The following is a 27,289-nucleotide window of genomic DNA, read 5'->3' as shown; positions in this document are numbered from 1 at the left end:
TCCACTCCTCTTTTCTGCTTTCCTTGGCTTTCTTCTCTTATTTTTATGCCCTTTCCCTGGGCTCTCACACACTATCAAGATTTCAATGACAATTTACAGTGTTCTCTCTCAGAGCTCTAATTCTGTATTTCTATCTACCTGCTACGTAACTCTAACAGGGTATCCTAGCCGCGGTAGGCAATGCAGTTCCTTCCCCTCCAATGATTTGCCCTCACCATCAATCCCCACATCTAGGTGCCAAGTCTTACTGAATTTACTCTTGTAAAATGTCTCACAGCTGTCCTCTCCTTGTCACTAACAACGGCCCCAGGTAGTTCAGGCCCTCCTCAACCCTCACTTGGACTCCACAGAGAACCTCCTGCGTCATCTCCCCAGTCTCTCCCCTCTTCGTTACTTCCTGCACACAGAGGACAATCTGATCTTCACAAAGTACTCCTTTACTTGAGAACCCTCAGGGCCACTCTGTTAGCTACAGGAAAAAATACAAACACTTTAGGCTTCCATTTGAGGCCTCCACAGTCTGCTTCCATATTACTTTTCTGGGATTACTTCCTAGGATTCCACTCCATACATGTTACATTCAAATCGAATGAGATCACTACTTGCTTTTGCACTTGGTCCCAGGTCATTCCCCAACTCTGGAATGCGCTCTCTTCATGTCTCCATTTGTCAAAATCTCTTTTCCTTCAAGGACCAGCTCAGGTGCTTGGTTAGAAGGAGAGCTACCTATGGGTGGGGACCGTGAGACAGTTTATCCTCCAGAAGGTTTGCTTTCTCTAGATTCCTGTTATCTCCTGAATTAAACTGAGAACTCCAGGAATTGTCACTTGCCTCTTTTTGTATTCCCGGCTTAGCACAGTGCCTGGAGGCATTTAATAATGTTTATTATGAACCCTTAAAAGTTTATTGGTTGGCAGACAGGACAGAATAGGTACTTAGAGTTTTTCTTAAATTTTTTTTAAAAAAAGGCTTCTCATTAACACCAAGAATCGAACATGAAATGAAACACGAGATGAAACATGCTTATGCCAACAGTATATCTCTTACCTCCCTAATTCAAAAACCACACAAATGCTGAGATCTAAGTCCCAATGTTCAAAAATCTAGTTATCACAATTTCATTAGATGCTTATAAAGTTAAACTGTCTAGTTAAATAAATGATGAGAGGATGGTTTTGCGGGAGTGCAGAGAGGAGCACAAACCATGCCACCAAATCCACAGGTCATTTGATTAAATTCAACCCACATTTATTAAGCACCATGGACACAGGACTAAGCCCTGAAGATAGAAAGCAAAAACAAAACCAGACTGCTTCCAAAGTAGCACAATTAATTTCGAGATTTAGAGATGGAAGGGAGCTTAGAGATCACCTGGTCCAACCTTCTCATTCTGCTGACATAAAGGGGAGGCCCATGACAGCATTTAAATATAAAGAAAAAGTGCCAAGTCTCAAAAGTTCACAACCAGTTTCATGATGCCACACTTTCCTTTATCCGTCCACAGAAAATGACCAATAGGCCTGCTTATTTTTTACAGCATTAACTTTCTATTTTAAATCAATGATCAAGAGAAAAGCCTTGCTCAACTGCAGTCATTTATACAAACGTACCTGTAAAAAGTGTGCAAGGACCATGTTCATATACATGTCTTCTTCTTCCCTGCCACTTCCCATGAAACAGAGGTGCTCCCCGCCTGCAACTGAACCAGACTCAATAGACTGCTTCTGGGCTTCTAGCAAATACTTTACTGACTGTGCAAATTCTGATGGATTCTGAAGCATCTGAAGGGGAAAAAAAGAACAGCATATTTGTACTTTCTGATAATCAATCAAGTTCAAAATTGTAATGAAATATTTCTCAGTTACTATTTGAAATAAGTACTCATATTTAGATATCATTTAAAACTGACGTTTTCAGTTCTTAATCAAGTATACGAACTTTCCCCTAAGAATATGTAATTTTTTTCAGTTGAAATAATGTGGTAGTATTTAAAGTCAGAACTTAAGTTGCATTTCCAGAAATGCAGCAAGAATTTCAAAATAATAACCATTATGAGACTACATAGTCACTAACAATAGTATCATATTCCTTACTTATGGATTATTAAGGGAAAAAACAGCATTGTTCCTTACTTTGCTTATCTGATCAGAGCTCATACTAACCAAGTCTGAATCTAAGTGAAAAGCTGTTGATAAATGCCCAGCATTGTACTGCTCTGCAGGCCTGCAATCCACCACGAAGAATCGGACTCCTTCCTATGAGGAAAACAACATCTGAAATGTTAGAATTCTCAAAATGAAAAATTGAATAAGAAACTGATCAAAGCAAGATGGACCAATATGATGTGCTAATAAAAAACTGAATTGAGTATTATGAATATAATAGATTCAACCAAGGAAATACTTAAGATATCCAAAGTAATTCTAAAATTTAACAATAAAAATGTCTTACAATGATATTTTTTATAATTTAAAAGCTTTAAAGATAAGGCAGTAATTGCCTACAGCACACTAGGCATTAAGCAGAACATAAAATTTATTTCCCGAACGTGGAAAGAAAATCTTCTGAACTGACAACTAAGTTCATGTAATGAATTATTTAATAAGGATTTAATGTCTTTATTTCTTATAAGAGAAAAATCAGATACTGGTACTCACTTTAATCCCAAACTACCAGTCCCATGACTGGTATTAAGAGGCAGCGTGGTGCAGTGGAATGAGAGCTGGATTTGGAGTCAGAGGACCAGGGTTCGAATCTTGGCTCTGCCATTTACTACCTGTGTAACCTTGGACAAGTCACTTGACCTTTCTGGGCCTTAGTTTCCTCATCTGTAAAATGAGGGGGTTGGACTAGATGGTCTCTAAGGTCCCTTTCAGCCCTAAACCTATGATCCTAACATCCTTTTGGGGGGAAGGAACATCATAGCATAGCAGTTTTCCATTCCCCTCCCCAATACATTTTTCTGATTCCCTGAAAGAACTTCTAACATGGCAAGACAGTGCTTATATTTGAAAAATGTAACTGATAAGGGCAGCTTTCTGTGGTTTTCATATTGATGAGAACAACTTAAGTACTAAGGAATATTGTTCTCACAATTTTCCCTTCTTACCATATGTAGTCTTAAAGTCCTGTATAAAATTAGCCAAACCCTGGATCACAAATTAGCACTAAACATTCTATTTCATCTTTGATCTATAACATTAAACTTTTGAAGAAAATTAGTGGCCAAAATTCCTTGCATTTAAAAGCGTCATTTTTTCAGGGGGAAAAATGTATTTCTTTTATTTACTGACCCCTTGCTGTTGATTTGCTTGAAGAATCTCCGATACTGAAACTGCCAGACAGAGAGCCTGACTCAGATCTGTGTCGTCATCCTTAATTCCCAGCAAAGGACTGCCAAATAAACTATGATTGTCCTAAATGGTAAGAGAAAAGTATTTTTTTTACTTAGAAAGAAAAATCAAAATCAGTGCTTTGTCCCTTTCATAGAGACTTCCAAATAAACCAAAATCAAGACTTGATATGTTATATGCAGTATCCTTTTTAAAACTCATTCTACATAGCCTCAATGCACACAAACTCTTTCTTAAACCAATAAGAATAAACAAAGCTTGTATCTCACAATCACACAGTACTCACAACTGCAAAGCCCAAACCAACAGCCTACTACATAAGACTGAATTCAACTGGTTTGCCTAGTAATGGTAAAATCAAAGTTGTTCTCCCTACAAATACCTCACAACCCAGAAAAGACACGCAAAGAGATAGTATTACATACCTCTTTTCCCTTATGTTCTTCCTGAAGAAAAACTAAAATATCATAGCCCTTCAAGCAGATTAGAATTCAAAATTTTTAAAATAGATAAAACAAAACAACTTAATTTTTATTTCGACTATCACAAAAAATAAACAGTGAAATGACAGTTTAATATTCCTCATAGGTTTTGGATAATCAAAAGTAAGTATAAGTTAATTATATAAAATAACCAATGTAATGTTTATGCTAGTCTAATTCATAAATATAATATTAATCTAAAGCAGAGGTGTTTGCTTGGAGGTCTAGTAACTTGCTTTTTAATTTCATTTCAATGTTATTGGGTTCCTTTGTGATCCCATGCATTTAAATATATTATTCTGAGAATGGGTACATAGGTTTCTCCAGACTGTCAAAGGGATCCATAACACAAAAAAAAGGTAAAGTACCTTTGACCTAAAGTATTTAGTAAACTATTCTGGAGGGTAGAAGGTGGCATTAGGTTGTGGAGAGAAAAAGGAAAGTGACCTTCCATAAGATTCTCCACAACCCAAAACAATAATTGGGCATACTTAAGGGAGCAAGCTATTCCATAATAAGTTTGTTTTTTGTTTTTTTCAGATTAAAGATATTTATCCTTCAAACACAAAAATGTACTTTTATATCAACCATTTTCATGTTTCTAGGTGGTAAAATTTTTATTTCACAGTTTTTAAAATCATAAAGATAATGTTCTTCACACTGATTCGTTGTAGAAAATGAATATGAATATACTTTCCCTCTCAAAGCAATTGTACCTGCTTGCAACCTTTGGGGTTAGACTGCCTAGGTAGGACTTGCTATATTGCTAAGATATACTAGATACTTCTCTGCTTTCTTAAAGGTGACAATAACAACCATTTCTTAAGAACTCCAGACCATCATTACGAATGTCTCTGACACAAAGGTGTCAAACTCACAGCCCTCACCAAAACCAGATTAAAATGTCATTGAGAAATATTTAACAGAATAAATAAAAACATACTACGACACAGATATTTGTAATTTAAGTTAACATCCTTTGCCAAAGCTCCCTTTCCATGACCTTGACAACTGAAGTCCTTCTTTAAGGGATCCTTAGAAGAGCTAGGCCATCTGCTTAGCAGCTAGTGGGTATAGCTTCTGCCCTCTACTCCCTCACTGTTATCTGCTTTTCTTAGTGTTTCAGTTTCAAGTAGATTTATAACACACTTGCTACTTTTAATCTGTTATCTCAAGATTATATAAATAAACTCTATTTCACACACAATTTTAAGCCCTTTGTTCCAAAAGTTCTAGGTCTCACCTCCCAAACTAAGCTCCCTGAGTTTGTAACAGTTATGCTGCCAAAAGACCTTTCTTTCTTAAATTTACCTGTATATTAAAAACTATGTTCTGTTTGGTGGCTGAGGCTACCAAAAAGCTGACCTTTGAATAAGTTATTTTTTCTCTCAATCGTTAATGTTTAACACATATATATATTTTAAATCAAGCAGGCAATCAATCATTTGGGAAGTTATCATCAACTGATATCCTCACAATCTGAAATAATTGCAACATTCTAAAGCAAAGATCTGGGAGAGCAAAGTGATGATGGATTACTGGTACTTGTTTATTGCCAGATCTGTGCTTTGTTTTTCCATTCAGGAATACACAGACACGCACGTGCATGCATGCACACACACACACACACACACACACACACACACGCGCGCGCGCATGCGAAAAATAATCTAGGGCATTATGAGAACTAAAGTAAATAAAAGATAATGAAGCAATTTGCACAATGGAATGTGGTACAGATTCATTAACCTCTTGGTTATTGATACCTTTCTAAATGAAGCTGGAGTTTTACTGTAATAATACTGTGCCAGAGAAAACAGATCTTCAATATCTTCTATATTCAAACTGGATGGGGTATTTTCCAAGAACTCTAAAATACACGAAGACCAAGAACACAACAGCATTTTAAAAGTGTGCATTAAAGAAAACTTTGGTGCAAACGCTCTTCAAGTAGAAATGTTTTAGGGAGTTTACAAATACTTAATATTGTGAAAATACTATCAATATTAATTACATGAATTACTTTTTCAATCAACTGCCCATGTGGGGGGCATGCTGAACTTCACTGAAGAGTTGATACTCATAATGAAGAAAGTAATCTTGGGATATTAATACCGATGCCTGAGCTACTTGCGTCCATGAGTCTTCCAATATCGTACCCTCTTCATCGAACGGTTTCATGATTTGTAGGGAGAGGCTTTTTTGTCCTTTTCTTCTCAATGACATGTAAAAACAATTTTTGACATTCATTTTTTAAAAATCTGAGTTTCCAATTCTCCTTCAGTGCTTCTCTCTCTCCTCTCTCCACTTCTCGAGAAGGCAAGCAGTCTGCTACAGAGTACATACACAGTTGTGCAAAACATATTTCCACATTTGCAAAAGAAAGCAGACAAAAAAAAACAAGAAAAATAACAAAAGTAAAAAAAAGAATGCTTCGGCTTGCACTCAGACTTTACGAGTTCTTTCTTCGGTAGATAACATTTTTCCTCCTAAGTCCTTTGGAATCATCTTCATCATTTAATTGCTGAGAATAGTTCAGTCATTCACAGTTGATCAATATAAGTATTGCTGTTACTGTACTCAATGTTATGCTCACTTCATGTAATAAGTCTTTAAAGTTTTTTCTGCTCCTTATTTCGTACAGAACAGTAGTATCTCAAACACATACTGAAACTTGTTCATTCTTCAAGTGATGGGTTTCCTCTCAATTTCCAGTTCTTTGCCTGCTGCTATAAATATTTTTGTCTGTATATGTCCTTTTCCTTTTTCTTTGATCTCTTTGGGATACAAACTTAGTACTGGTATTATGGTTCAAAGGATATGCAGTTTTATAACCCCTGGGCACAATTCCAAATTGCTCTCCAGAACAGTACATCAGTTCACAACATGGGAAGGCTTTTTTTAAACTAGTAATTTGGAATTCTGTTCACAGAATCAATGAATGGTGAGACTGGAAGGGTACTCAGATATCATCCTAATCCAAGTCTCTAATTTTACCGGTTAGAAAAATAAGGAAATGATATGGTTGGCATTTTTTTCTACATAAAATGATACTTACGAATAATTTCTTCTTTACTGTCAGATTCTTGTGCTAAAATAACATCTCTGTAACAGGGAAAAGGGATACAAATTACCAGTCAAAGCTAAACAAATGGTGATCAGGGAAAAAGAAAACAAAAAATAGAGCTGATTTTATACTCACTTTGTATTAACAAGGATTATTAACATTAAAAAATAAATAAAGAATGGATCTGCTTGCTGTAGGTATCCATCCCATATTGCCTGAGTGACTTCAATTGAACAGAAACATGCAAAAAGGCTTCCGAGCTGTGATCAGGACATATGGGAAGAGAAGCAAAGTATTAGACATAACTAGAAGTAGAAACTTAACATTGGTTCTAAAAAACTAATTAAGATAGAAATGTATAAATCACATGAAATAAAGTCACTTACACTTGATAGTGAATGTAGTAAAGTGGGTTTTAGAAAAAAAGAGCTGATCTTCAGAGAGTATAAAAATTAAGCAGAAAAGCTAAATTTGGTAGCATCATTATGCAATGCATGCCGTAACCACTTATGTTTATATGTTTATTCATTCTAAAGAAACTTCACAGACTGAATCAGAGTACATCTTTTTCTATTAGTTTTTATCACGATTAAATGGAACCCCAAAATACACTAACTTATAAAGTTGGGTTTTTTTCAGTTATATTGAGCTCTGGAGGTATCACTTAAGAATTCTCAATTTTTAATGAAGAATTCATTCCCTACCCCCAAAACCCTACCCGTTTAATTCTAAACATTCTTTAAAAAATAAAGTATGCTTCTTAGTAGTTCTGTTTTAGAAGTTTTCTTTTTTAAAAGTACTATTACAAATAGAGACTAAAGAGGTGTTATGTCTTCCTGGTAGCTTTTTTCTGTCAGAGGAAAATGCGAATGAAAACAGAGGCAGTATTTTGCTATTTTCAAACCTAGCCCACATAGACCTTGCTCTTGGCATCATTTTACCCACAGTACTAAGGTATCACATTTTAATATGACAAATGTCCTATCAATGAGCACCATAACTGTTCAGGAGGATTGAATTTTCCTGTTACCACGTCAAAAGTTATAGTTCTGGCAGTAGAAAGTGTCCATTATGCAAACAGAATAATCTAATAATATATTAAGACATTTCAAAAGGTTAAGTTCATCTTTTTTTTTTAGTGGAAATAGTCTGAAGAATGGTTAGAGCGACACTGATGATTAAATATAAAGTGACTGAAGACAAAAAGCAGAGATATTTTACTTTAAGTCCCTAAAGTCAGTTTTCTAATGTATGAAATACTGATCTCAAATATTTTCATACAGAGCATCAACTACCTAGACACTGAAAAATCTTTTAATAAATCAAGTTTATAAATAATAACAAATGTGTTAAACTTCATACCAAAATATTCTGGAAAAAAAAAAAGAGCAACAAAAATTACTCTGAAACACCAATAAGTCTAATCCTTTAGTGTAAGTAGTACTGTTCTGTAATTTAACACTTTTCTTCTTCTTCCTAAAAAAAATGTATTATATATTTATAGATAAATCTATTTTTCATTAAGTGTCCCTACTTTCACTTTATTACCCAGTTGAGTGCATAGGAGTCTGGAGTCATCTTTTTTGTATCAAGAAAGGAGCACAGTTCAGGTTCATGATACTGGATAAGCAATCGAAAGAGATGAAATGGTCTCCCCTTGAGAAAACAATCCCTAGAAAGCAAGACAAGCAAGGTTTTCACTAACTGCACTACACTGATACTATATGAGTTATTAAAACAACGACCCTTTCCTGCTGCCCCCTTCTAACTCAGGGAAGCTAAAATATTATGAGGAATGAAAAGTTCCAAGAAATGGCCATGGCCAACTAGCAATATCGTGTGATAATATCTCCAGAAACACAAGGTTAATTCTGATTCTGGGGCTGAGTATCAAGAATAAGGAAGTCTCAGATAAATAGTCAGTCAGTCATTGTGAGAGGGATTTCCTTTGGGTCTGAGTAAGTTCTAACCTAGAGGAGACTAGGGTAGGAGCTAATAAGATCTTGTGTTCAAATTAGCTTGGAGGGATTGAGGGAAGGAGTGGAGAATCTGGAAGACACTAGTTTGGCAGTTCCCCAGCACAAACAGAAAAGGAGACTGTTGGGATTATCCTTGTCCATTCACTTAAAAGAGTCTCCTCAGTCCCAGAGGCTGACACAATAATCTATAGATCCAATGGTCATAAAGCAGTATGCATATCATAAGCTTTCCTTGTTGTCAACTTGGTTTCTAAGTGAGACTAGGAGCCTGGGAAGCTCTGAAATTGGCCAGAACTGCGTCAGGGCAGATCAGGTAGTACTAGGCAGAATCCACATCGTAAAAGTAAGATGCTAAAACTAAAACAAATACTTCCCTGCTCCATGAAAGACCAATGCATGAGTCAGGATTCTGGAATCTCCTTGATGTGAAAGAAGGATAGAAATACTAGCTACACCCACTTCAGAGGGTTGTTGTGGAAATGAGATGACATGTAAAAACACTGCTTCAAATAAAAAGCACTGTATAAATGCAAGATATTTTATTATTATTTCTTATATTAACGAAGAGGATTCACTGAAATGCCTCTTTTGTTGTTCAGAAATTTCATTACCAGTTATAGATATAGGTTCCTTCCTTATTTTATCCCACCAAGTTAGGCAGGCTACAGCATTCAAGCCTTTTTGGCCCATTTAGGAAGCAATTCCTCCCTCCCAAAGGACTGTACCTATCCAAAGACTCATAACTATGTCGAGTCATCAAGCACTTATTAAGCACTTACTATGTGCCAGACCCTGTGCTAGGCCACCACTACTCTATCCATTTCAGTTACTGTCACCAACCCAAACTCAGAAGAACAGAACTTTTCCTAAATTTCTCTGTACCCAGGTGGACCTAGTTAAAAATACAATAAATTCTTCTATAAGGGTTTATTAGAAGGCATCACTGTATTTATAAAAACCCATCATATACCAATACAGTATCTCACTTCATTAATTGGCAAAAACTAAAAGATGCATGGTAGTGTAAAATTCTCAAAAGGAATGCAGGAAAATACTTTACCACATTAAAAAATCATCATTACATATTAAGTCATCTCTGCCTAGTTTAAATGATTAGCATGTTACTAAAGAAGCCAGAGTCAACTCCCGTAACAGGCCAACAACTTTACTCCACGGTACAGAACTCGAGAACAATCACAATTCTAGCCAATTGTCTGATATATGAATGCTGCTGATCACCAGGGGCCTAAATAAAAATGAACATAGATGGATCAGCAAATTGTCTACCACTAATGGAACAACTTAAAGCATATATCCTACTGACTAAGCTAGAGGCATTTTCATAAACACATTTTAATATTTAAACCAGTAGTACTTTGGCAGATGTGAAGGTTGTTCTAAAAAGTCAACTGTAAAGCAAATTAAAAAAAGAGGTTTCCATGAAAAAATTTAGTGAAGTACATGTGTCATAGCTTTACCATGAAAGAAGCAGTAAGAGAAAACATTCAGAAAATATTGCTCAAGCAGATATATTTAAAAGTAATCTACAGAGTACTATAGATTCCAAAGATCAACCTAAGAATGTTCCCAGTCGTCCCCTTTGGGAAACCAAAAACACTGAAGACTGCAGTGATGAGCAATGAGGGACAGTGCTATCAAAGCTATTAAGATAAAAGAACATATCCTAGGTTGGGGAAGAAAATTTCTTTAACATCTTCAAACACTTGTGTTTATATTTTGGTATTTGGAGCTTGTGCAATAAGTATTCTTTTCATTTCTCCCATGAGAATTTCAAGTTCACATCTGTGAAACAAATATGGCATTTACCTTTGAAAAAAACTGTCCATTTTGATTAAACAATGCCAGTTCTGGCGATCAAAGTTTTCATCGTTAAAAGGTACGTAGTCTGTAACTTCACATGAAATTGGATACAGCAGCTGACCAAAAGAATTCTTTTAAAAGCCTAAATGCTTGCACTTTTATCTTACAACATTCTAAGGGAAACATGAAGGTTGATGGCAAAGCAGTACTAGAATTTTAAACTTTTAACTAACATTCCAAAAATTTGTGAAATAATTCAGACTTGAAAAAAAGATCTTTATTTAAGCAGTAGATACTATTTTTTTCATTTAGTTAGAAAAAATAATGCACACATTTTTTACCTGGGAATGTACTTATTCATGATAGCATAAAAGCAGTTGTATAAATCACTGCGTGGAAGATGAAGATTCACCAGTGGCTTAAGCAAATGTATCCAGCCAAGGGACGTGCTGTATTTGACGTTCCGTGATTTACAATAAAATGTAATTACAGATTCAACATTCAAGAGTAATACATCAGCTGTTTCTTCTGGCATTGAAAGCTTGTCTAGAAAATAAATGTCACAATTATTAGTAAGTTAGCACTATAAAGTCAAAAGTCTCAAAACTACTTGGTAATAGCTTAAACAACAGAAAAGCAAGCAAGTGTAACAGACTGGAGAAACAAAACTTCTAGGTAAATCAACACAATAGCCCACTGTTTGGCAAAACAAAGAACAAAAAATACTGGGTAGATTTCGAATTCTATACGAACTACTGGGAAAAATGAAAAGAACTAAGGTAGAAAACAGGTTTTGACCAGCATTTTATGCCACATAACACCGTAAGTTTGAAATGGATAAGTAGTATAATTATAATAGAAAACATCATGGAAAAAATTAGAGATGGATGCATGGAGGTCCCTTTAATGATTATAGCTAGGGGAGTATCCTTTTCTCTCTTTTTTTTAGGGCAAGTATTCTTGAACTAAAAGGGATAGAAGAGATATAATTGTTTTAAAAAAGATGAAACAGATCATTTTGATCATGCAAGATGTGAAAGATGTTTTTTCCATTAAAAAAAAGCCAGAAGAAGAAAAGATTTGTTGACTGGGGGAAAAAATACTGTACCATTCATCTGATAAAATCTGACACCCAAGATATACATGGAAGTGATACGAGAGACAATGCCCAACAGATTACTGGCCAAAGGACAGTGTTGAAAAGTGTTGAAAAGAAGATATGTAACCTAACAAACTAATGAAAAAAGTTCTCCAAATAACGAATAATAAAAGTGCTCATTTTAAAAATTCTACAAGTATCACTTTGCCCATCAAACTGCCAAAGACAATATGTCTTAGCTTAGCTCTTTCTCAGAAACACAGGGTCCAAGAATCTACAAATGGAAGGGATGTGTGAGATCATACAAATCAACACCCTCATTTTACCATAGGTGAAAGTGAGGCCTACAGAGGTTAAATGATTTATTGAAGGATCACAAATCTGGTCTTGCACCAGAAATATGCCATCATGGCTGGGGCAAAGACTTGTGCACCCAGGGCCACCACACTGCCTTCCTCCAAATACGACATGTTATCTGTAGTCAGACTTCCATGCAAGCCAACAACAGCCTACTTCATCTGTGATGCTACTGAAGTATTAGGGGAGGAAGGAAAAAAAAAAGATGCCCAAAAGGAAATGAGAGCAGATACGTCATCTCAGGGGCAAAGCAAAAATGAAGTTATTACCAGCCACACTGAAGTCAAATTAGGCCTTTATGAGATGCAAACTAATCATCAGTTATAACATTGTTGCTATATGAATACATACAGTAATCTAAGTTCCAAAAAGTGTCTTAGGATACAACTTATTTGTAAACTGAAGACTTCTTGCACACATGATCAAAACAGTTTACGTTGTAACAGAAACAGGAGATAATAAAAATGTGGGTACGGGAACATGAAGAACTGAGCATAAAGTGTAAAAGGCAAATACTTTGTTTTCTCTTTCCCAAAATCATTAAAGATTTCTGCAACTTCATGCAATTTTTTTTCATCTAGGATCTCTACTCAAAAAAGGGTCATCTGCAACTTTTAATAACTATCAAATTGTAACCAGAGACCTCCTAAGATTCAGGTCTCTAGCAATACTTAAATAATTTCAAGATTTTATATAGACAGTTTGAAAATAATTCTCATACTGACCAATGAGTTCTTGGCAATCCTTGTGTATTGTAGTCTGTTCTGGCAGATCTAAATTACCATCCCAAGACGCTAAACTGTCACCTTTCCCTGCAACATTTAAAGCAATCTGGAAGAGAAAAAAAACAAACCCAACAGTTTCAAACATTATTTCTCATACTTGGAAAATACATTATATTTTCAAACTGAAAGGTCTGAATGCCAGACAACTAGATCCACATTTTAAAACCCAAGAACTGGGAGATTTCTGTTTTACCAAATAAAATGTACCTTCATTCATGCCCTAGGAATTATTATGCCTTGTGAGATGGACTCTATTATCTGTTCATATTTTAAGATCACTTAAGAATTGATTCTATATAGTTCTTGTTACATGGAATTGTACAACACTTAGCACCTGAGAGTGTGACTTTTATTACCACCTGTGTTAAACATTACTGAGAAAGCTATTTCAACAAGCATATTTCTTTCCTTCACAAATTTCACAGAAATGGTATTTTGATAATAACTACAGCATCCATAGTAATAAATATTCAAACATTCAAAAATGAGTATAAAATTCACAGTAATGAAAATGAAGCATCCTTCAGACACTAAGTTGCTTTTTAAATTTTTTCATTCCAACTTACCTTCCAAACTTTTGCCCTCAAATCAGCAGGCAGGGGTCTCCCTTGAATGATATTCCTCAAAGTTTCAAGATCACAACCTCCAGTTTCCAAAGCTTCTCCAAGATCTTTTTCCCTAGGGAAAAAAAATGTCCCTTCTAATTAAACAAAAACTTTATTTCACAGAATATGTCACTTATTCAGGATACAATAATGCCCACAGGTTGCTAAAGTCTACTTTCCTTCCTAAATTATTAGAAAGAGGTTCTGCTATACCGAAAAAATCAGCTATCTAAAATACTGATCTAAGGGTTCTAAATATAGTTTTCAATATCTTCAACACAGTTAGATTCTGCATCAATAAAAACAAGTCCATCTTTGAGTGACACATTTTGCAACATTCTTTCAAGCAAATTAAAGGATGGAGTATTCCATTTGAGGTAGGAAACCAGAACTATTGCTAATGTCCTTTGTGGTGTAGAGAGCATAATTGCTATTCTTCTCAATAAAACAATGCTAACATACCCTCTCTGTAACAGACATCTGTATCTGTAATCTGCAATCTGTAACCAGTTCTGAAGACATCAATTGATTTACCAATATCTTAACCTCTTTGGAGGGGGACTACTCAATAATTAATGCAATAATTCACAAAATTGTAATAAATCAACTTGTTGTAATATTTAATACAGAATAAAGTCAACAACTGTTACACAATTTTAAATGAACAAGAAGCTAGAAACCCAAGACATGTTACAGAGCATATATATATATGTACTTGTCACACCTACAGCCAAAAATGGAGGAAGGAGAGGAAAAGGGAGGAGAAAGGGATAGAGAAGGCAGGCAATTTGACAAAAGTTATACATGTACAAGCAAAACATACTTCCATATTAGCCATGCTGCAAAAGAAAACAGACCAAAAAAATCAAGAAAAATAAAGAAAGCAAAGAATGCTTCAATCTGGATTCAGACTCAATCAGATCTTTCTCTGGATATGCACAGCATTTTCACTAAGTCCTTCAGAATTCTCTTTAATCACTGTATTGCTAAGAACAGCTAAGTCATTCAGAGTTTTGTCATACTGTCACTGTTTACAGGGTTCTGATTCTGCTCATTTCACTTTGCATCAGTTCACGCGCATCATTTCTTACAGTACAATACAGTATTCCATCATGATCATATACCACAACTTGTTCAGCCATTCTCCAATTGAATCCCCTCAATTTCCAGTTTTTTGCAACCGCTGAAAATGGTGCTATAAATATTTTTGTATATATGGTTCCTTTTCCTTTTTTGCTTTTTAAATCTCTTTTGGCATACAGATCTATTGCTCAGAGTATACATAGTTTTATAACCCTTTGGGCATAGTTCCAAATTATTCTACAGAATAGTTTCATCAATATACAACTTCACCAACAATTCATTAGTGTCTCACTTTTTCCTCATCCCTTCCAACAGGTCATTTTTCTTTTCTGTCATATTAGCCAATCTGATAGGTATGGGGTGGTACTGCAGAATTGTTTTAATTTGCATTTCTCTAATCCGTAGTGATTTAGAGCATTTCGTCATATGACTATGGATAGCTTTGATTACTAGTCTGAAAACTGCCTGTTCATATCCTTTGACCATTTATCAATGGAGGAATGGCTCTTTATTTCTATAAATTTGACTCAGTTCTCTATATACTTGAGAAATGAGGTTTTTATCAGAGAAACCTGCTATAAATTTTTTCTCAGTTGATAACTATATATTTCCCTCCATCCAATTCCCCCCCCCAGTTTATCCTTCTCTCTCTCGCTCTCGCTGTTCATTCTCAAGTGTTTTGCTTTTGACTTTTACCTCCCTCAATCTTTTATCAGTTCCCCACCTCCATCCCCTTCACCTCTTGTTTTCCTGTAAAGTAAGATAAATTTCTATACCCAAATGAGTTTGAACACTATTCCCTTTTTGAGTAAATCCTGACAAAAATTCACATGCTCCCTATCTCCACCATCTTTCAGTCCACTATAAAAGCTTTCATGCCTCTTTTATATCTCATAATTTACCCCCATTCTATTTTTCCCTTTCCCCTTCTCCCAATCCATTCCTCCTCAGACCTTAATTTTTTTACATAATTATCCCATCACATTCAACTCACACCCATACACACTGTCTATGTGTACCTCTTCTCTAACTGTCCTAATAATGACAAAGTTTTACGGAATTGTATCATTTTCCCATGTAGGAATGTAAACAGTTAAACCTTACCAAATCCCTTGTGATTTCTCTTTCCTGTGTACCTTTTAATGCCTCTCTCCAGTCCTGTATTTGAAAGTCAAATTTTCTATTCAGCTCTGGTTTTTTTCATCAGGAATGCTTGAAAGTTCTCTTTGAGAGCCCATTTTTTCCCCTTGAAGATTATAGTTCAATTTGAATTGTTTCAAAATTCAGGTTTTTTTGTGTACTTGTTTTCAAAGATAATTGCGGGGACCTGCAAGTTCTTGATTCTTCCAAGGTGCTATGATCTAGGGAGAGGTGTGTGTTTACTACTTTCCTGCTCTGTGCTCTGGTCTGTGAGCAACCATAAGCAATACACAGCTTCACCAACAACTTATTAGGTGCATTGAAGGGAGGTACATGTGTCAGAAGATGATTAAAAGGGAAGAAAAAAAGACTTGTGAAAAAAATGATATGAACTGAGACATGTGATATGCTGGCACTGAGAATTCCCTGGTGAAAACTGGTTGACACCTTTTCTGTAATTTATAAGCACAGAGACATGCCTAGAGCACCAAGAGTTTAGGTAACTTACCCTATGGTCACAGTATATGTCAAAAGTAGATCCTAAACTCAGGTCATTCAGTTCTAAGATCAGCCTTCTATGACTGCACCACACTGCCTTTTCCATAGTAATAGAGCACAAATGTTGAGGTTTAGGGGTTCTGGGGCCCCGGGATGGAAATAGAGACATGCGAGTCCTGCCCGAATGAATTCAACCCAAGCCTTGTGACAGCCACAGTTTACTAAAGATCTACCATATCGGTCAGACTTTTTGTATCGCTAATACATAAGCAGACCAGACAGAATCTGAGCACTTTCATGGAAATAAGACATATGTTATATACAGAAAGACTGTGGACAGAGATGGGGGCATCTTGATGGGCGTGGCTAGCAGGCTGGAGTGACGGCAGGCTGTAGGCCTGGATAAACAGAATGGGGTTTAGGGAGGATCAAGGATGGGAAGTAGGTAGAGGCAATCCAGAAGTCACAGACAAGTAAAGGCTGGGCTAGGTTAGGGGTAACAGAACTGGGAGACTGGGTGTTAACCATGAAAGGCCAGTTGAGAGTTGATCAAGTAGCAGTGTTCAAGGGGGTTTCCAAAGTCTGTACTATGTCACAATCACCTTGTCAAGCACATACTGAGAGGAATTTGTGTGTGATCACAGAGTTTAATAAGTAAGAGGTGGAATTTGGATCTAGGTCTTCTGATTCAAAAGACAAAATTCTCATCCACCATGAAAAATTTACAACAAAACAAAAACTCAAATGACCTATTATTGGGTCATTTTGGGGTAAAAATAAGAAAAAAATTGTCAGTTACATATAACAGAATATGACTAGTAGGGCAAAAAGAATTTATGAAGCGCTTAAGATGTGCAAAGTCCTGGTGCCCTGGGGATACAAATCCAGAGTCCTAGGTGTTCAGGAACTCACATTCCATTGAAGGAGACAAGCACAAATGAGGTTCCAATTATAAATCAAGCAGAAAGGTCCCCAAGACACCTCGTGTACTATAAGGCATATGGTAATGTATCTTCTTTAGTGGCTTCTATTGATAGGACCCATCTTTTTGGAATGAAGGTTTGGCCAAGTGGTCTGGGGGTTCCAGAGGCGGCCACTTAAAGCCCAGTGCACTCTGAAGCTCAGAGGATGGACAACAATAGGTCTCTGCCCAAACTCCACTTAATGGCAGTTTTTGGGACCCTCCAGGTTTAAGAGTGATTATCAGTAGTGACTGCTGCTCTTTCCCTTCCAGCTTGATTTACTTATTTTTTTCTTTTGTTCATTAAAGGGGCCATTCCCCATTCACTGAATGGGCCTAAGTGAGGACCTGAATAAAGTTTAGCCAAAAAGGCCAAGGTCTCCTACTGCATCCTGGGCTGTCTCTAGTCATCCTGATGAGTATCTGGTCACTGGACCCAGATGGCTGAAGAGGAGAAATGAGGCTGGTGACCTGCACAGCCCTCCCTCACTCAAAATAAAGCAAAGTGCAAGTCATGTCATCATTTCTCTGGTCCTCTTCAAAAATGAAGGATGAACACAACAACCTGTTGATAATACTATTATCTGTTGAAGACAGATGTGGTAAAAATGATAAAAAATATAAAGAAGTATGACACAAAATGATGTTGAGTGAAGAAAGTATAATTAGAAGAGACTACAAAGCTTTATAAACGACACAAATGGAAGACAGAACGTGATACAGAGCAAATTTAAAGTTAAAGTTATTTTGTTCAAGCTAATAGTTTCCTTTATCAAAATGGCATTATCTTGAATTTTATGATTTTATTTAGGATTTTTCTATATCTTTATTTGTTATTTCTAAAAATCATCACATATATAAAAGATTATTTTACAAATAACTATTTTGTAGAGAAAGATTCCCCAATCTTTGAAAGTTCCAACAACTTAATACTGCTGGATTTTATACTTCTCCTCTTCCCCTCTTCCCAAATGAGTCTAAGTTCTTAGCTCTGACATTTAAAGGCCTCTACAGTATGACCCAACTTCTCTCACTGCTCTCCTATATGAATGCCAGGCTTCAGTTAAACTTCCTACTGTTCCTCAAACACAAACACTTTCTCACCTTCATGTCTTTGATGTTCTGCTGTTTCTTCTCTCTGTGCCAACATGCTCATTCTGTAAGAGGTAGGAAAATCTGCCAAAATCATCTTCCTAAGATATGGATATGACTATGCCATTTCCCTGCTCAAAACCATTCATTAGTTCTTTCTAACTTCTAGGACAAAATATAAACTTCAGCCTGCCATTCACAGTATGACTTCATCCAACTTTTCCATTCTTACTTCACATTACTCCCTTTCATTCACACTTTTTCCAATCAAACTGGCAATTACTTGCTTCCTGAACTCCATATCCCATCTCTCACCTGGTTCTGTCATAGGTCACAAGCTTTCCCTGACACTTATAATAAAGTGCTTCTTTATCAGTTTTCAGAATCCTCGTCTTTTTTCAAAGCTCGGTTCAGATCCCACCTCCTCCATGAAGCCTTCCCAAATCCTCTCAACCCTTAGATTCCCTTGCATCTGCTCATCTGCATATATGTTATAAACTGTAGTAGAATGTAAGGGTAAGAATAGGGCACTTTCATTGTTTTACCCCTAGTATCTGTCAGACTTTACACAAGTAAACTTTAATAAATGGTACTCGAACCTAATAACACCGCTATCTCTTCGATGCATGTAATGTTTCAAATAGAAGCATGCGGACCCCAAAAGTGATTTCTTTGTGCCTCTCAAGGTGTTCATGTTCTGTCTTATGCTATAGCTATCTGTACACTTGGCTTTTTCTCTCAGTAGATTATAAGCTCCATGACAACTACTAAGCCTATACTCCAAAGATATCAAAAACAATCTTGTTCCCATATGTTCAAAAATATTTTTATAGTAACAAAGAAATGAAAACCAAGGAGATATCCATCAGTTGGAAATTGCTGAACAAATCAGAGAATATAAATGTGGGTTTTTTCAGCTTTATTTTTTCAATTAATAAAAATCTATTTTCTCCCTCTCATCTCCCCATTCCCACTTAAGAAAAACAAAACTCTTGTAATAAGTATGTATAGTCAAGCAAAACAAATCCCTACATTGACCGTTTCCAAAAAACATGTCTTATTTAATGCCCCAAATCCATTATTTCTGTCAGAAGGTAACATGCTTTATCATCTCTGGAATCCAGGATAGGCATTACTTTAATCTGAGTTCTTACATCTTTCAAAGTTGCTTGTCTTTACAGTGTTAAGGTATAAAGGATTACTCTGGTTACCTCACTAATCATCAGTTCATACAAGTCTTACCAGTTTTCCTTGAAATGATCCTTTCATCATTTCTTACAGCACAATAGAATCAGAGTGGAATGGAATTGGGCAGCTAGGTGGTGCAGTGGATAGAGCACCAGTGCAGGAGTCAGGAGGACCTGAGTTCAAATCTCACTCAGACACTTGACACTCACTAGCTGTGCAACCTTGGGCAAGTCACTTAACCCCAACTGCCTCATCCTGGGTTATCTCCAGTCATCCTGATGAATATCTGGTCACTGGGTTCAGATGGCTCTGGAGGAGAAGTGAGGCTGGTGACCTGCACAGCCCTCCCTCACTCAAAATAAAGTCAAGTGCAAGTCATGTCATCATTTCTCTGATGGCATGGTCTTCCTTGGCAACGAAGGACGAACACACACACAGCACAATGGTATTCCATTATATTCATACACCATAATTTGTCTAGCACCACTGCCCAACTGACTGGCATCCCCTTCATTTCCAGTTCTTTGCTGATACATATGGGTCTTTTCCTACTTTCTTCACCTTTTTGGGGTACAGGCCTAGTACAGGTATTGCTTGGTCAGAGGGTGTATGCAGTCTAGCAATATAATGGACTATTACTACTGCATTGTATGAAATGACAAGAAAGATGTTTCAGAGAAACCTAAAGTGAGATAATACTTGTAAAGCATTTAACACAATTCTTGGCACACATTAGGTACTTTAAAAAATTCTTTAAAAGACTTAAGAATACTGATCAATGCAAAAATTAATTATGATTCCAGAGAACCCAGATAAAGCATACTATCCACCTCCTGACAGAAAGATAATAGACTCAAAGTGCCCAACAAGAGATACATTTTCAGGGACCATGATGGGAATCTTTTGCTAGACTATGCATATTTGTCACAAGGGCTTTGGTTTTTTTTATTTTTTGATTGGGGTGGGGAGGTAGAATGGAAAGGATGAGTATTGCTAAGATTGCGTAAAAAAAAAAAAAAAAAAGAACACTGAAGTATTTTTTAAAACACACAGAACTGAAGAAAGCCAAAAAAAAGTAAACAAAAATGCTTCGAAAGTTATGTTGAATTTATTTATTTCAAAGGAAGGATACTGAACATAAAAGACGTAAAATTTCACATATAATCCCTTTTCTGTTCTACTTTCTATATAGAAATGTTCATTTGATGTTTAAATTAAGAATTTAAAGTGTTTTAAACTTAAGCTACGTGATGAAAGTGACTGTATTCATTTCTGTATTCCATGTTTACTAACACAGTGCCTTATAAATAATAAGCACTCAATCAATATTTGTTGAATTGAATTCCTGTAATAATTTTACAAGGAGTTTACAATACCCTTTGAACTAATGGGTGAAATGATGGGGTGCTATACAATCAGGGATGGGAGGTAATCTTAAGACCTAAGGTAGTTCTGGCCAACTTAACTTGTCATTCACGATTACGGATATAAGAAGCAATGAACAAGCCCAATTATCCAGCTCTATAAACACAGAAGGCAGGTGATTTATGAGAGCATTTTGGTACGCCATTTCATACCATTCCATGCAATTTTTTGCACAGTACCCTCCCAAACACTCAGAAACAAGAAATCAGAAAAAAAAATACACACATGCCTCTGAGTGATTAAAACTGATATTGCAAAGCCCATATATAAAGCACACGTAGTTTCATAGAAAAGTCTCCCTCCTAAGATTCTATTTTAACATGTTTGGTTATCTACTTTCTAAGCCTATAAGGTAAATAGTATAGTCAGGCAAAATAGAAAAAAAAAACTGGGAAGTGAAAGCAGATCAATTGGATAGCAAATATTTGTTAAGTTCCTACTCAAGTTGAAGACAGAGGGCTGAGAATATAGGTATGGAAACTAAAAAGATCTTACCTAATCATCAGGAAGATATACCCAAATAACTGATACAAAGTAGAGTAAAAAAAATGCAAAAGGAGAAGACAAGGCAAAATACTTTGAGAACTCCAAGATCACTTTCACTTAGGGCAAAGAAGGAAGAAGTGGAATCTAAGTTGGGTTTTGAAGGAAAAAGGATGGGGTGGTAAAGACTGAGCGACTGAATGAGCAGAGACACAGTGAAGGAAAACTGTGCAAAAAGAGGAGATTAATCCAACTGGGTTTAATTTAAGAGTAGGAGACAAGGCTAGAAAAATAGATAAGAGGCATTATGATGAGATATGAATACGAGAATAATAAGTTTATGCATTATTCACTAAGCGTGGGAAAATCACCTAAGTGTCCAGAGCAGATCAGAGGTGTACGTTAGGCAGATGAGCTTTTGGAATGATAGATTAAAGAAGAGGGGAAGGGAATGAGTATTTATTAAATCCCAACTGTGCTAAGTGTTTTTCAAATATTATCCCATTTGATCCTCCTAACAACCTATTATGATCCCCTTTTCACAGATGATAAAATGGAGGCAGACAGTAATTAAGTGACTTGCCCAAGGTAACACAATTAGGAAGTGTCAGAGACTAGGTTTGAATTCAGGTCGTCCTGACTCCCTCTCCTTTTCTCCCATCTCACCCCTACCCCTTTAACCACAAAACCACCTAGCTGCCAGGAAGTGGCAGAAACAGCAAAATTACACAAGAGACTATTACAGTAGTCATGGTTTAAGGGAAAAAAAGGGGAAGTGAATAGGATAGTACCGGGGAGAGTGAAAAGGATTGGACTGAGGTGAGTTACTGGGGAGAGAGAATACATGAGACCTAGTAACAGATTGGATTTGTGAGGTAATGGAGATGGAAGGGAAAAAAAGCACTTGGACTAAATTTACAATCTTTGTAGTAGATTTTAAAACAAAGGGTTGACAAACTATCATCCTAGGGCTAAAAATGGCCCGCAGCTATGAATGTTTCCTACATTTTAAAATAAAGTAAGTTTTGTTGTATTTTAAAATGTACAAACCTTTCTTAGCTCACTATGGCCTAAAAAAAAGTAGGCAGGCAGGATGTAGTTTGTTGTTAAAAGTTTGTAGTTAAAAGAACCAGGCTGTTTCCTATGAGTTCCCTTCACCTACAACAACGTCCTAAAGAGTCACGTCTAACAAATGCAAGTTAAATTTATTTACTTTTTTTAAAAAAATCTCGACCCTAAAATCCCAATATATGATCCTTCTTCCTCTTTACATTAAATGTCCAGGCATAAAAATGTTAGCTCCAGGAGCTAACATTCTACTAGAGGTTACAACCTGTACAGACTGTGAGCTTCACTTTCTCATCTCTTACTCTGACCTTTGTAATCTGGCTTCCAGACCCAGACCCACTCAACAGAAACTGTCCCTTCAAAGTCTATAAGAATTCTGTTAATGCTAAATCCAATGGCCTTTGCTCAGTTCTCCTTCTTGGCCTCTCTGCATAACTTCACAATGTTGACTGCCCTTCTCCCTTCCACATACACCTCTCTTTCCCGTGGGTTTCTGTGACACTGCTCTGTCATGGCTCTCTTTATACCTGTCTGACCAGTCCTTCTCAATCTCTGGTGAAGAAGCATGGCCTAGCTCCTAGCTCCACAGTAGAAGGCTCAGACCTGGGCCTGATTCTCTTTCTCTTCTCTCTCTACACTTTCTCTTCTGGTGATCTCAACAATTCCAATGGACTCAAACGTATCTATGAGATGACTACTAAATCTACACATTCAGCCCTTATTTCTCTTGTACTCTACAATTCTACATTTCCAACTGCCTACTAGGCATCTCTTCCCTAATACCCCTATGGGTCCACAATGGACCCAAAACAGAACTCAGTTGTTATCTTTCATCCTAAACCCACCCTCCTCCTAACTCCTATATTTCTGTTGAGGGCACCACAATTACTCCAGTCACTCAGGTTCAAAACCTAAGAGTCATCCTGAAGTCTCTTCACTCTCTTTGTCTTCCCTCCTCAATCTAATTAGTTTTTTAATTTTGTCAAATCTACATCTACAACAGTTCTCAGTTTCTTTTTACCTCTGGTCAGTGTGGTAAAACAAAAATACCTTTTATTCTGCACTGCAGTTCCATGTTCCCGTTGTTATATGTGTATACAGCAATGGTTTTGCTTTTCAGAGTTTTTTAATGCAAGTGCTATCTTTCCCTCACGTGGAGGAATGTAAACAAACAAATTTTGCTTACTACGGGCTAGATGCATGCATTTTTATGCAGTTATATTACTAAGACTTTTATCCCCCTTTTAAAATCTTATGTATTGGAAGTTTATTCTCTCCTTGCCATGTCACCCACAATGGAATGAGTTAGTATTTCACGGGGGAAAAACACACAAAGCTTTGATTTCTCACTTAAGTAAGACATGGCCACTCTCCTGGCAACTGTTAGAGAACTGGCATATATTCTCCTAAGTGTTAGATGCCCCTTACTTTATGCTTCCACCCCTAAAACCAGCTAAGGTCTTCCTTCCTTACCCAGTAATAACCTCATACACAAAATGCCCACGTAGGTGCAGAAGGCCCAATGACATCTGAGATCTTATACAAGATCCCCTAAATTTCAATTGTTAACCAACCTTGAGCAAACGAGGGAATATTAATATTCTCAACCCTCTCAACCAATTACCAAGCTCAAAGATCACAAAGCATAGATATTAAAGCAGACAGAGCAGACACTTTGTCCTTTAAGTAACTATCCTGGAACTTCCTCCAAAAAAAAGAGGAACTGTCTCTAACACAGAGATTGAAGTTTTTCCTACCCCAAAGGAAAGCCTGGGAAATCATCTTTGGAGCTGCCACATCACCACATCTGAAGACTTGTTCCACCATAGCCCAATTCAGATAAAGACTTAAGAGGCCTTGGGTATACTGCCTACTCCTGTCTCTGACAGCAAAGAACATCCTTTAATAAATCTCCTTTGGATATGTTAAATCTTATGCATGGATTTCTCCTAGTGCAGACAGTTACCACATAACTACATATTTGAAAAGATATTTGACACTAAATGAAGGAATTGAACCAGGGAAGAAAAACTGTTCAAGGTCTCATTTTTAAATTCAAACACATTCCAATTACCAGAAGGAGAGGCCCTGATTTATCTGGACTATTGCAATGGTCTTCCTGAATCCAGCTTCTCCTTGATCCGATTCATCCTCCACAAAGCTAGCGAACATTTCTCAGGCACAGTTCTGACCACATGCCCTGCTCAAGAAGCATTAGAGACTGTTACTTGTTGGATAAGCTGTTACAAATTCTCTGCTTAGCCTAGCTGCAGTCAGCTAGGTGTCCCAGTGGAGAGAGTGCTGAACCTAGAGTTAGGAAGATCAGAGATCAAATCTGCCCTCAGACACTAGCTGTATGACCCCAGCAAGTGACTTAATCTAGGTTTTCTCAACAGTCAAACAGGGATAATAACAGCACCTACCTCCCAGGGTTATGAGGATCCAATGACAGCAGGCACTTGATTCTTGTTCACCAATACAAACACAAGCGTCCCCCACACCGAAAATGCTCTCATCTTTACCTCAAGGGTCTTCTGCTTTAAAGTGTCTTCCTTGGTTAGAGGCCCTCCTCTGTAATACTTTCTATTTTTTGTAAAACCCTCTATTAATTTATTCTAGTCAAAGGTAAGCTCATTAAAGAGGTCATTTTTAAGTTTTTATTCACATCCCTGAAGCACAGAGAATGTAAGCTCACTTTCAGTAAAAATCTTTCCATTCTTTGTACTTGTATCCCCAGCTCCTTCCACAGTGCCTGACGTGTAACAGGCACTTCAGAAATACTTGTTGATGGCCATAGAAGGCATTTCATAAATGATTGATGATGTTCTCAATTACTCATCCTTTCTAAAACATTGTAGATTTTCTTCACAATGATAAAACTTTATTCAGAGTTAACAAAACATAATGAGTGGTAAACTAAAAAATGGAAAAAGGCCCATACTAATATGGAATTATTAGGTGGGCACTTTTTAAATGGGAAGGTGGAAGGGGTGTTGGTTGTTGGGCAGTGACTGACATATCAATGAATCGAAAGTCATCAATTTTTAAAAATTAACAGAATAACAGTATGCTGAGGACATCTGATAAGGTAAAGTGTGCCAAGTATATTCGATTTTCAGAAATACTTAAACTAGTCAAGTCTTTGAGAACCATACACCTGGGTCATCTGCAAACATTCCAAATATGCCTTGAGTTTTTTACTAGATGAGCGCCCAATATCATAGCGCTTGCTACAGTAGTAATACGTGGACAAGGCATCACTAACACAGCCAACCTACCCAGGAATTAAAGCCATCAGTGGACTAGATAAGAGAGATGGATATACACATACCCACAGATCTGAGGCATTTTTGTGCGGCTTAAGCTGAAGATAAAAAAGAGTGGAAAGAAACTGGACTAAGCCCAGCGGAACCAGGCAAAGTTTAAGTCATTCCCCAGGGGCTCGGCTAGGGGGGTTCTCTCACACACCACACCTTCTAGCAGCGTGGGGAGGGACAAGTTCCTTCTTCTCAGAGATAGTTCTGCACTGAAGGAGAGGCCATGGTTGGGTCACAGTTCAGATTTCAACAGCAGTCGGCCCGGCCGTCCCAGCCTGTGCCGTCCCCGCCCCCCAACCCCCCACCATCAGCGGATACTCGGAACCCTCCAGAACAGGACCCTGAAAATATGCCCACTCCATATCACATTTCTAGCTCCACCCATCCTGGGATGCCACTCCAACACAGCTTGGATACTTCTACAAGGGGGATGGTAGAAAATGACACACCCACTTCCCTGGGCACTGAGAGCTCCTCTGAGGAAGGATCTTTGGGGGGATAGGAGGGGGCACTTTCAGGGGGGTACGAGGGGGTATTTTCAGGGGGGTACGAGGGGGGCACTTTCAGGAGGGAATAAGAGGGAACACTTTCAGGGGGTAGGAGGGGGCACTTTCAGGGGTAGGAGGGGGCACTTTCGGGGGGTAGGACGGAGCCGCTTCTAAGGAGATGGATGGAGAGGGCTCGAGGGGAGCCACTTCCCTGGGGGCGGGAAGCCGCTCCCCGTCGCCCCCACTTCCCCCAGCCGAGGCAGAGGGGCAGGGGCGGGGCGCGGCTCTCAGGCCGCGGGCCTCCGCGGATCCCCCCCGCGCCGTCCCGCCTCCTCAGGCCTCCGGCGGGCGCCGGGGGCAGCAGGGCGGGCTCGGCGCCGGACGCGCCCCGGGTCTCACTCACCAGCTGTCGCTGTCCGACGTTGGCGGCGGCGATGCCTCCTCTCCTTCCGCCATTGCTGTTGACGTCCACGTCACTTGGCCGAAAAGCGGGCCGGCGCCGGGGAGGACTCTGGGATCCCGTGTGGCGTAAAAGCCTCCCCGAGTTCGGAGGCGGAGCAGGGGGAGGGGGAGGAGGAAGACTGAGGCTTAGGAGGGAGCCGTGCAGGAGTAAGGACGTTCTACGTCAAGAGGCCCGACGACGTCAACACGCTCTACCTCTTCCAGACTACATCTCCCAGCATGCAGCGCGCATCTCCCAGCATGCAATGTGCCCCGGACAGTGGCACGGGCGCAGGAGCCTGCTCGGGTGAGCTGAGCGTACTGCGCCTGCACCGGCTTAGATCTTAGAAAGTCTCCGCGCTTTGATCCTCCGGAGGAGCGGACTGACGCCCAGAACCCTCCAGTGGCCCGCCCGGGGCTCCCCGGCCAGGTCGGCTTCCTTACACCTCATTAATTGGCGTCGGTGTCGGCGTCCCACGCGCTTCTGTGTGTGGGCTGTGTATGGTGCGTTGGCGTCCCTCCATACTCCGGCCGGAGCCCGCCTTCCTCGTCTTTCC

At 38.1% G+C, this 27,289-nt stretch overlaps 1 protein-coding gene across 4 annotated transcripts in view; it reads right to left on the bottom strand.

Annotated features, from left to right (window-relative positions):
* TBC1D23 (TBC1 domain family member 23) overlaps positions 1 to 26,918 on the bottom strand; it is a 44,295-nt gene extending 17,377 nt beyond the window's left edge. For 2 of the 4 annotated variants that reach the window (XM_072615389.1, XM_072615392.1), the window contains exons 1-12: positions 26,695 to 26,779; positions 24,561 to 24,686; positions 13,510 to 13,621; positions 12,884 to 12,989; positions 11,044 to 11,248; positions 8,451 to 8,574; positions 7,038 to 7,162; positions 6,894 to 6,940; positions 5,602 to 5,705; positions 3,294 to 3,416; positions 2,163 to 2,255; positions 1,611 to 1,781 (exon numbers count right to left, since the gene is read on the bottom strand). In XM_072615389.1, coding sequence (XP_072471490.1) covers positions 1,611 to 1,781; positions 2,163 to 2,255; positions 3,294 to 3,416; positions 5,602 to 5,705; positions 6,894 to 6,940; positions 7,038 to 7,162; positions 8,451 to 8,574; positions 11,044 to 11,248; positions 12,884 to 12,989; positions 13,510 to 13,621; positions 24,561 to 24,658 — 1,308 coding nt within the window. In that variant the 5' untranslated portion in view covers positions 24,659 to 24,686; positions 26,695 to 26,779. Of the gene's footprint in view, positions 1 to 1,610; positions 1,782 to 2,162; positions 2,256 to 3,293; positions 3,417 to 5,601; positions 5,706 to 6,893; positions 6,941 to 7,037; positions 7,163 to 8,450; positions 8,575 to 11,043; positions 11,249 to 12,883; positions 12,990 to 13,509; positions 13,622 to 24,560; positions 24,687 to 26,694 lie in introns of all 4 variants that reach the window. The other 2 variants (XM_072615390.1, XM_072615393.1) reach the window with 1 other exon arrangement.
* Positions 26,919 to 27,289: the final 371 nt, after the last annotated feature.

This window comes from Notamacropus eugenii, chromosome 5 (assembly GCF_028372415.1).
Source record: "Notamacropus eugenii isolate mMacEug1 chromosome 5, mMacEug1.pri_v2, whole genome shotgun sequence".
In the NCBI taxonomy this organism is placed as follows: Eukaryota; Metazoa; Chordata; class Mammalia; order Diprotodontia; family Macropodidae; genus Notamacropus; species Notamacropus eugenii.
Note: the sequence above shows the minus strand (reverse complement) of the source record. Positions and strands in the feature narration are given on the sequence as shown.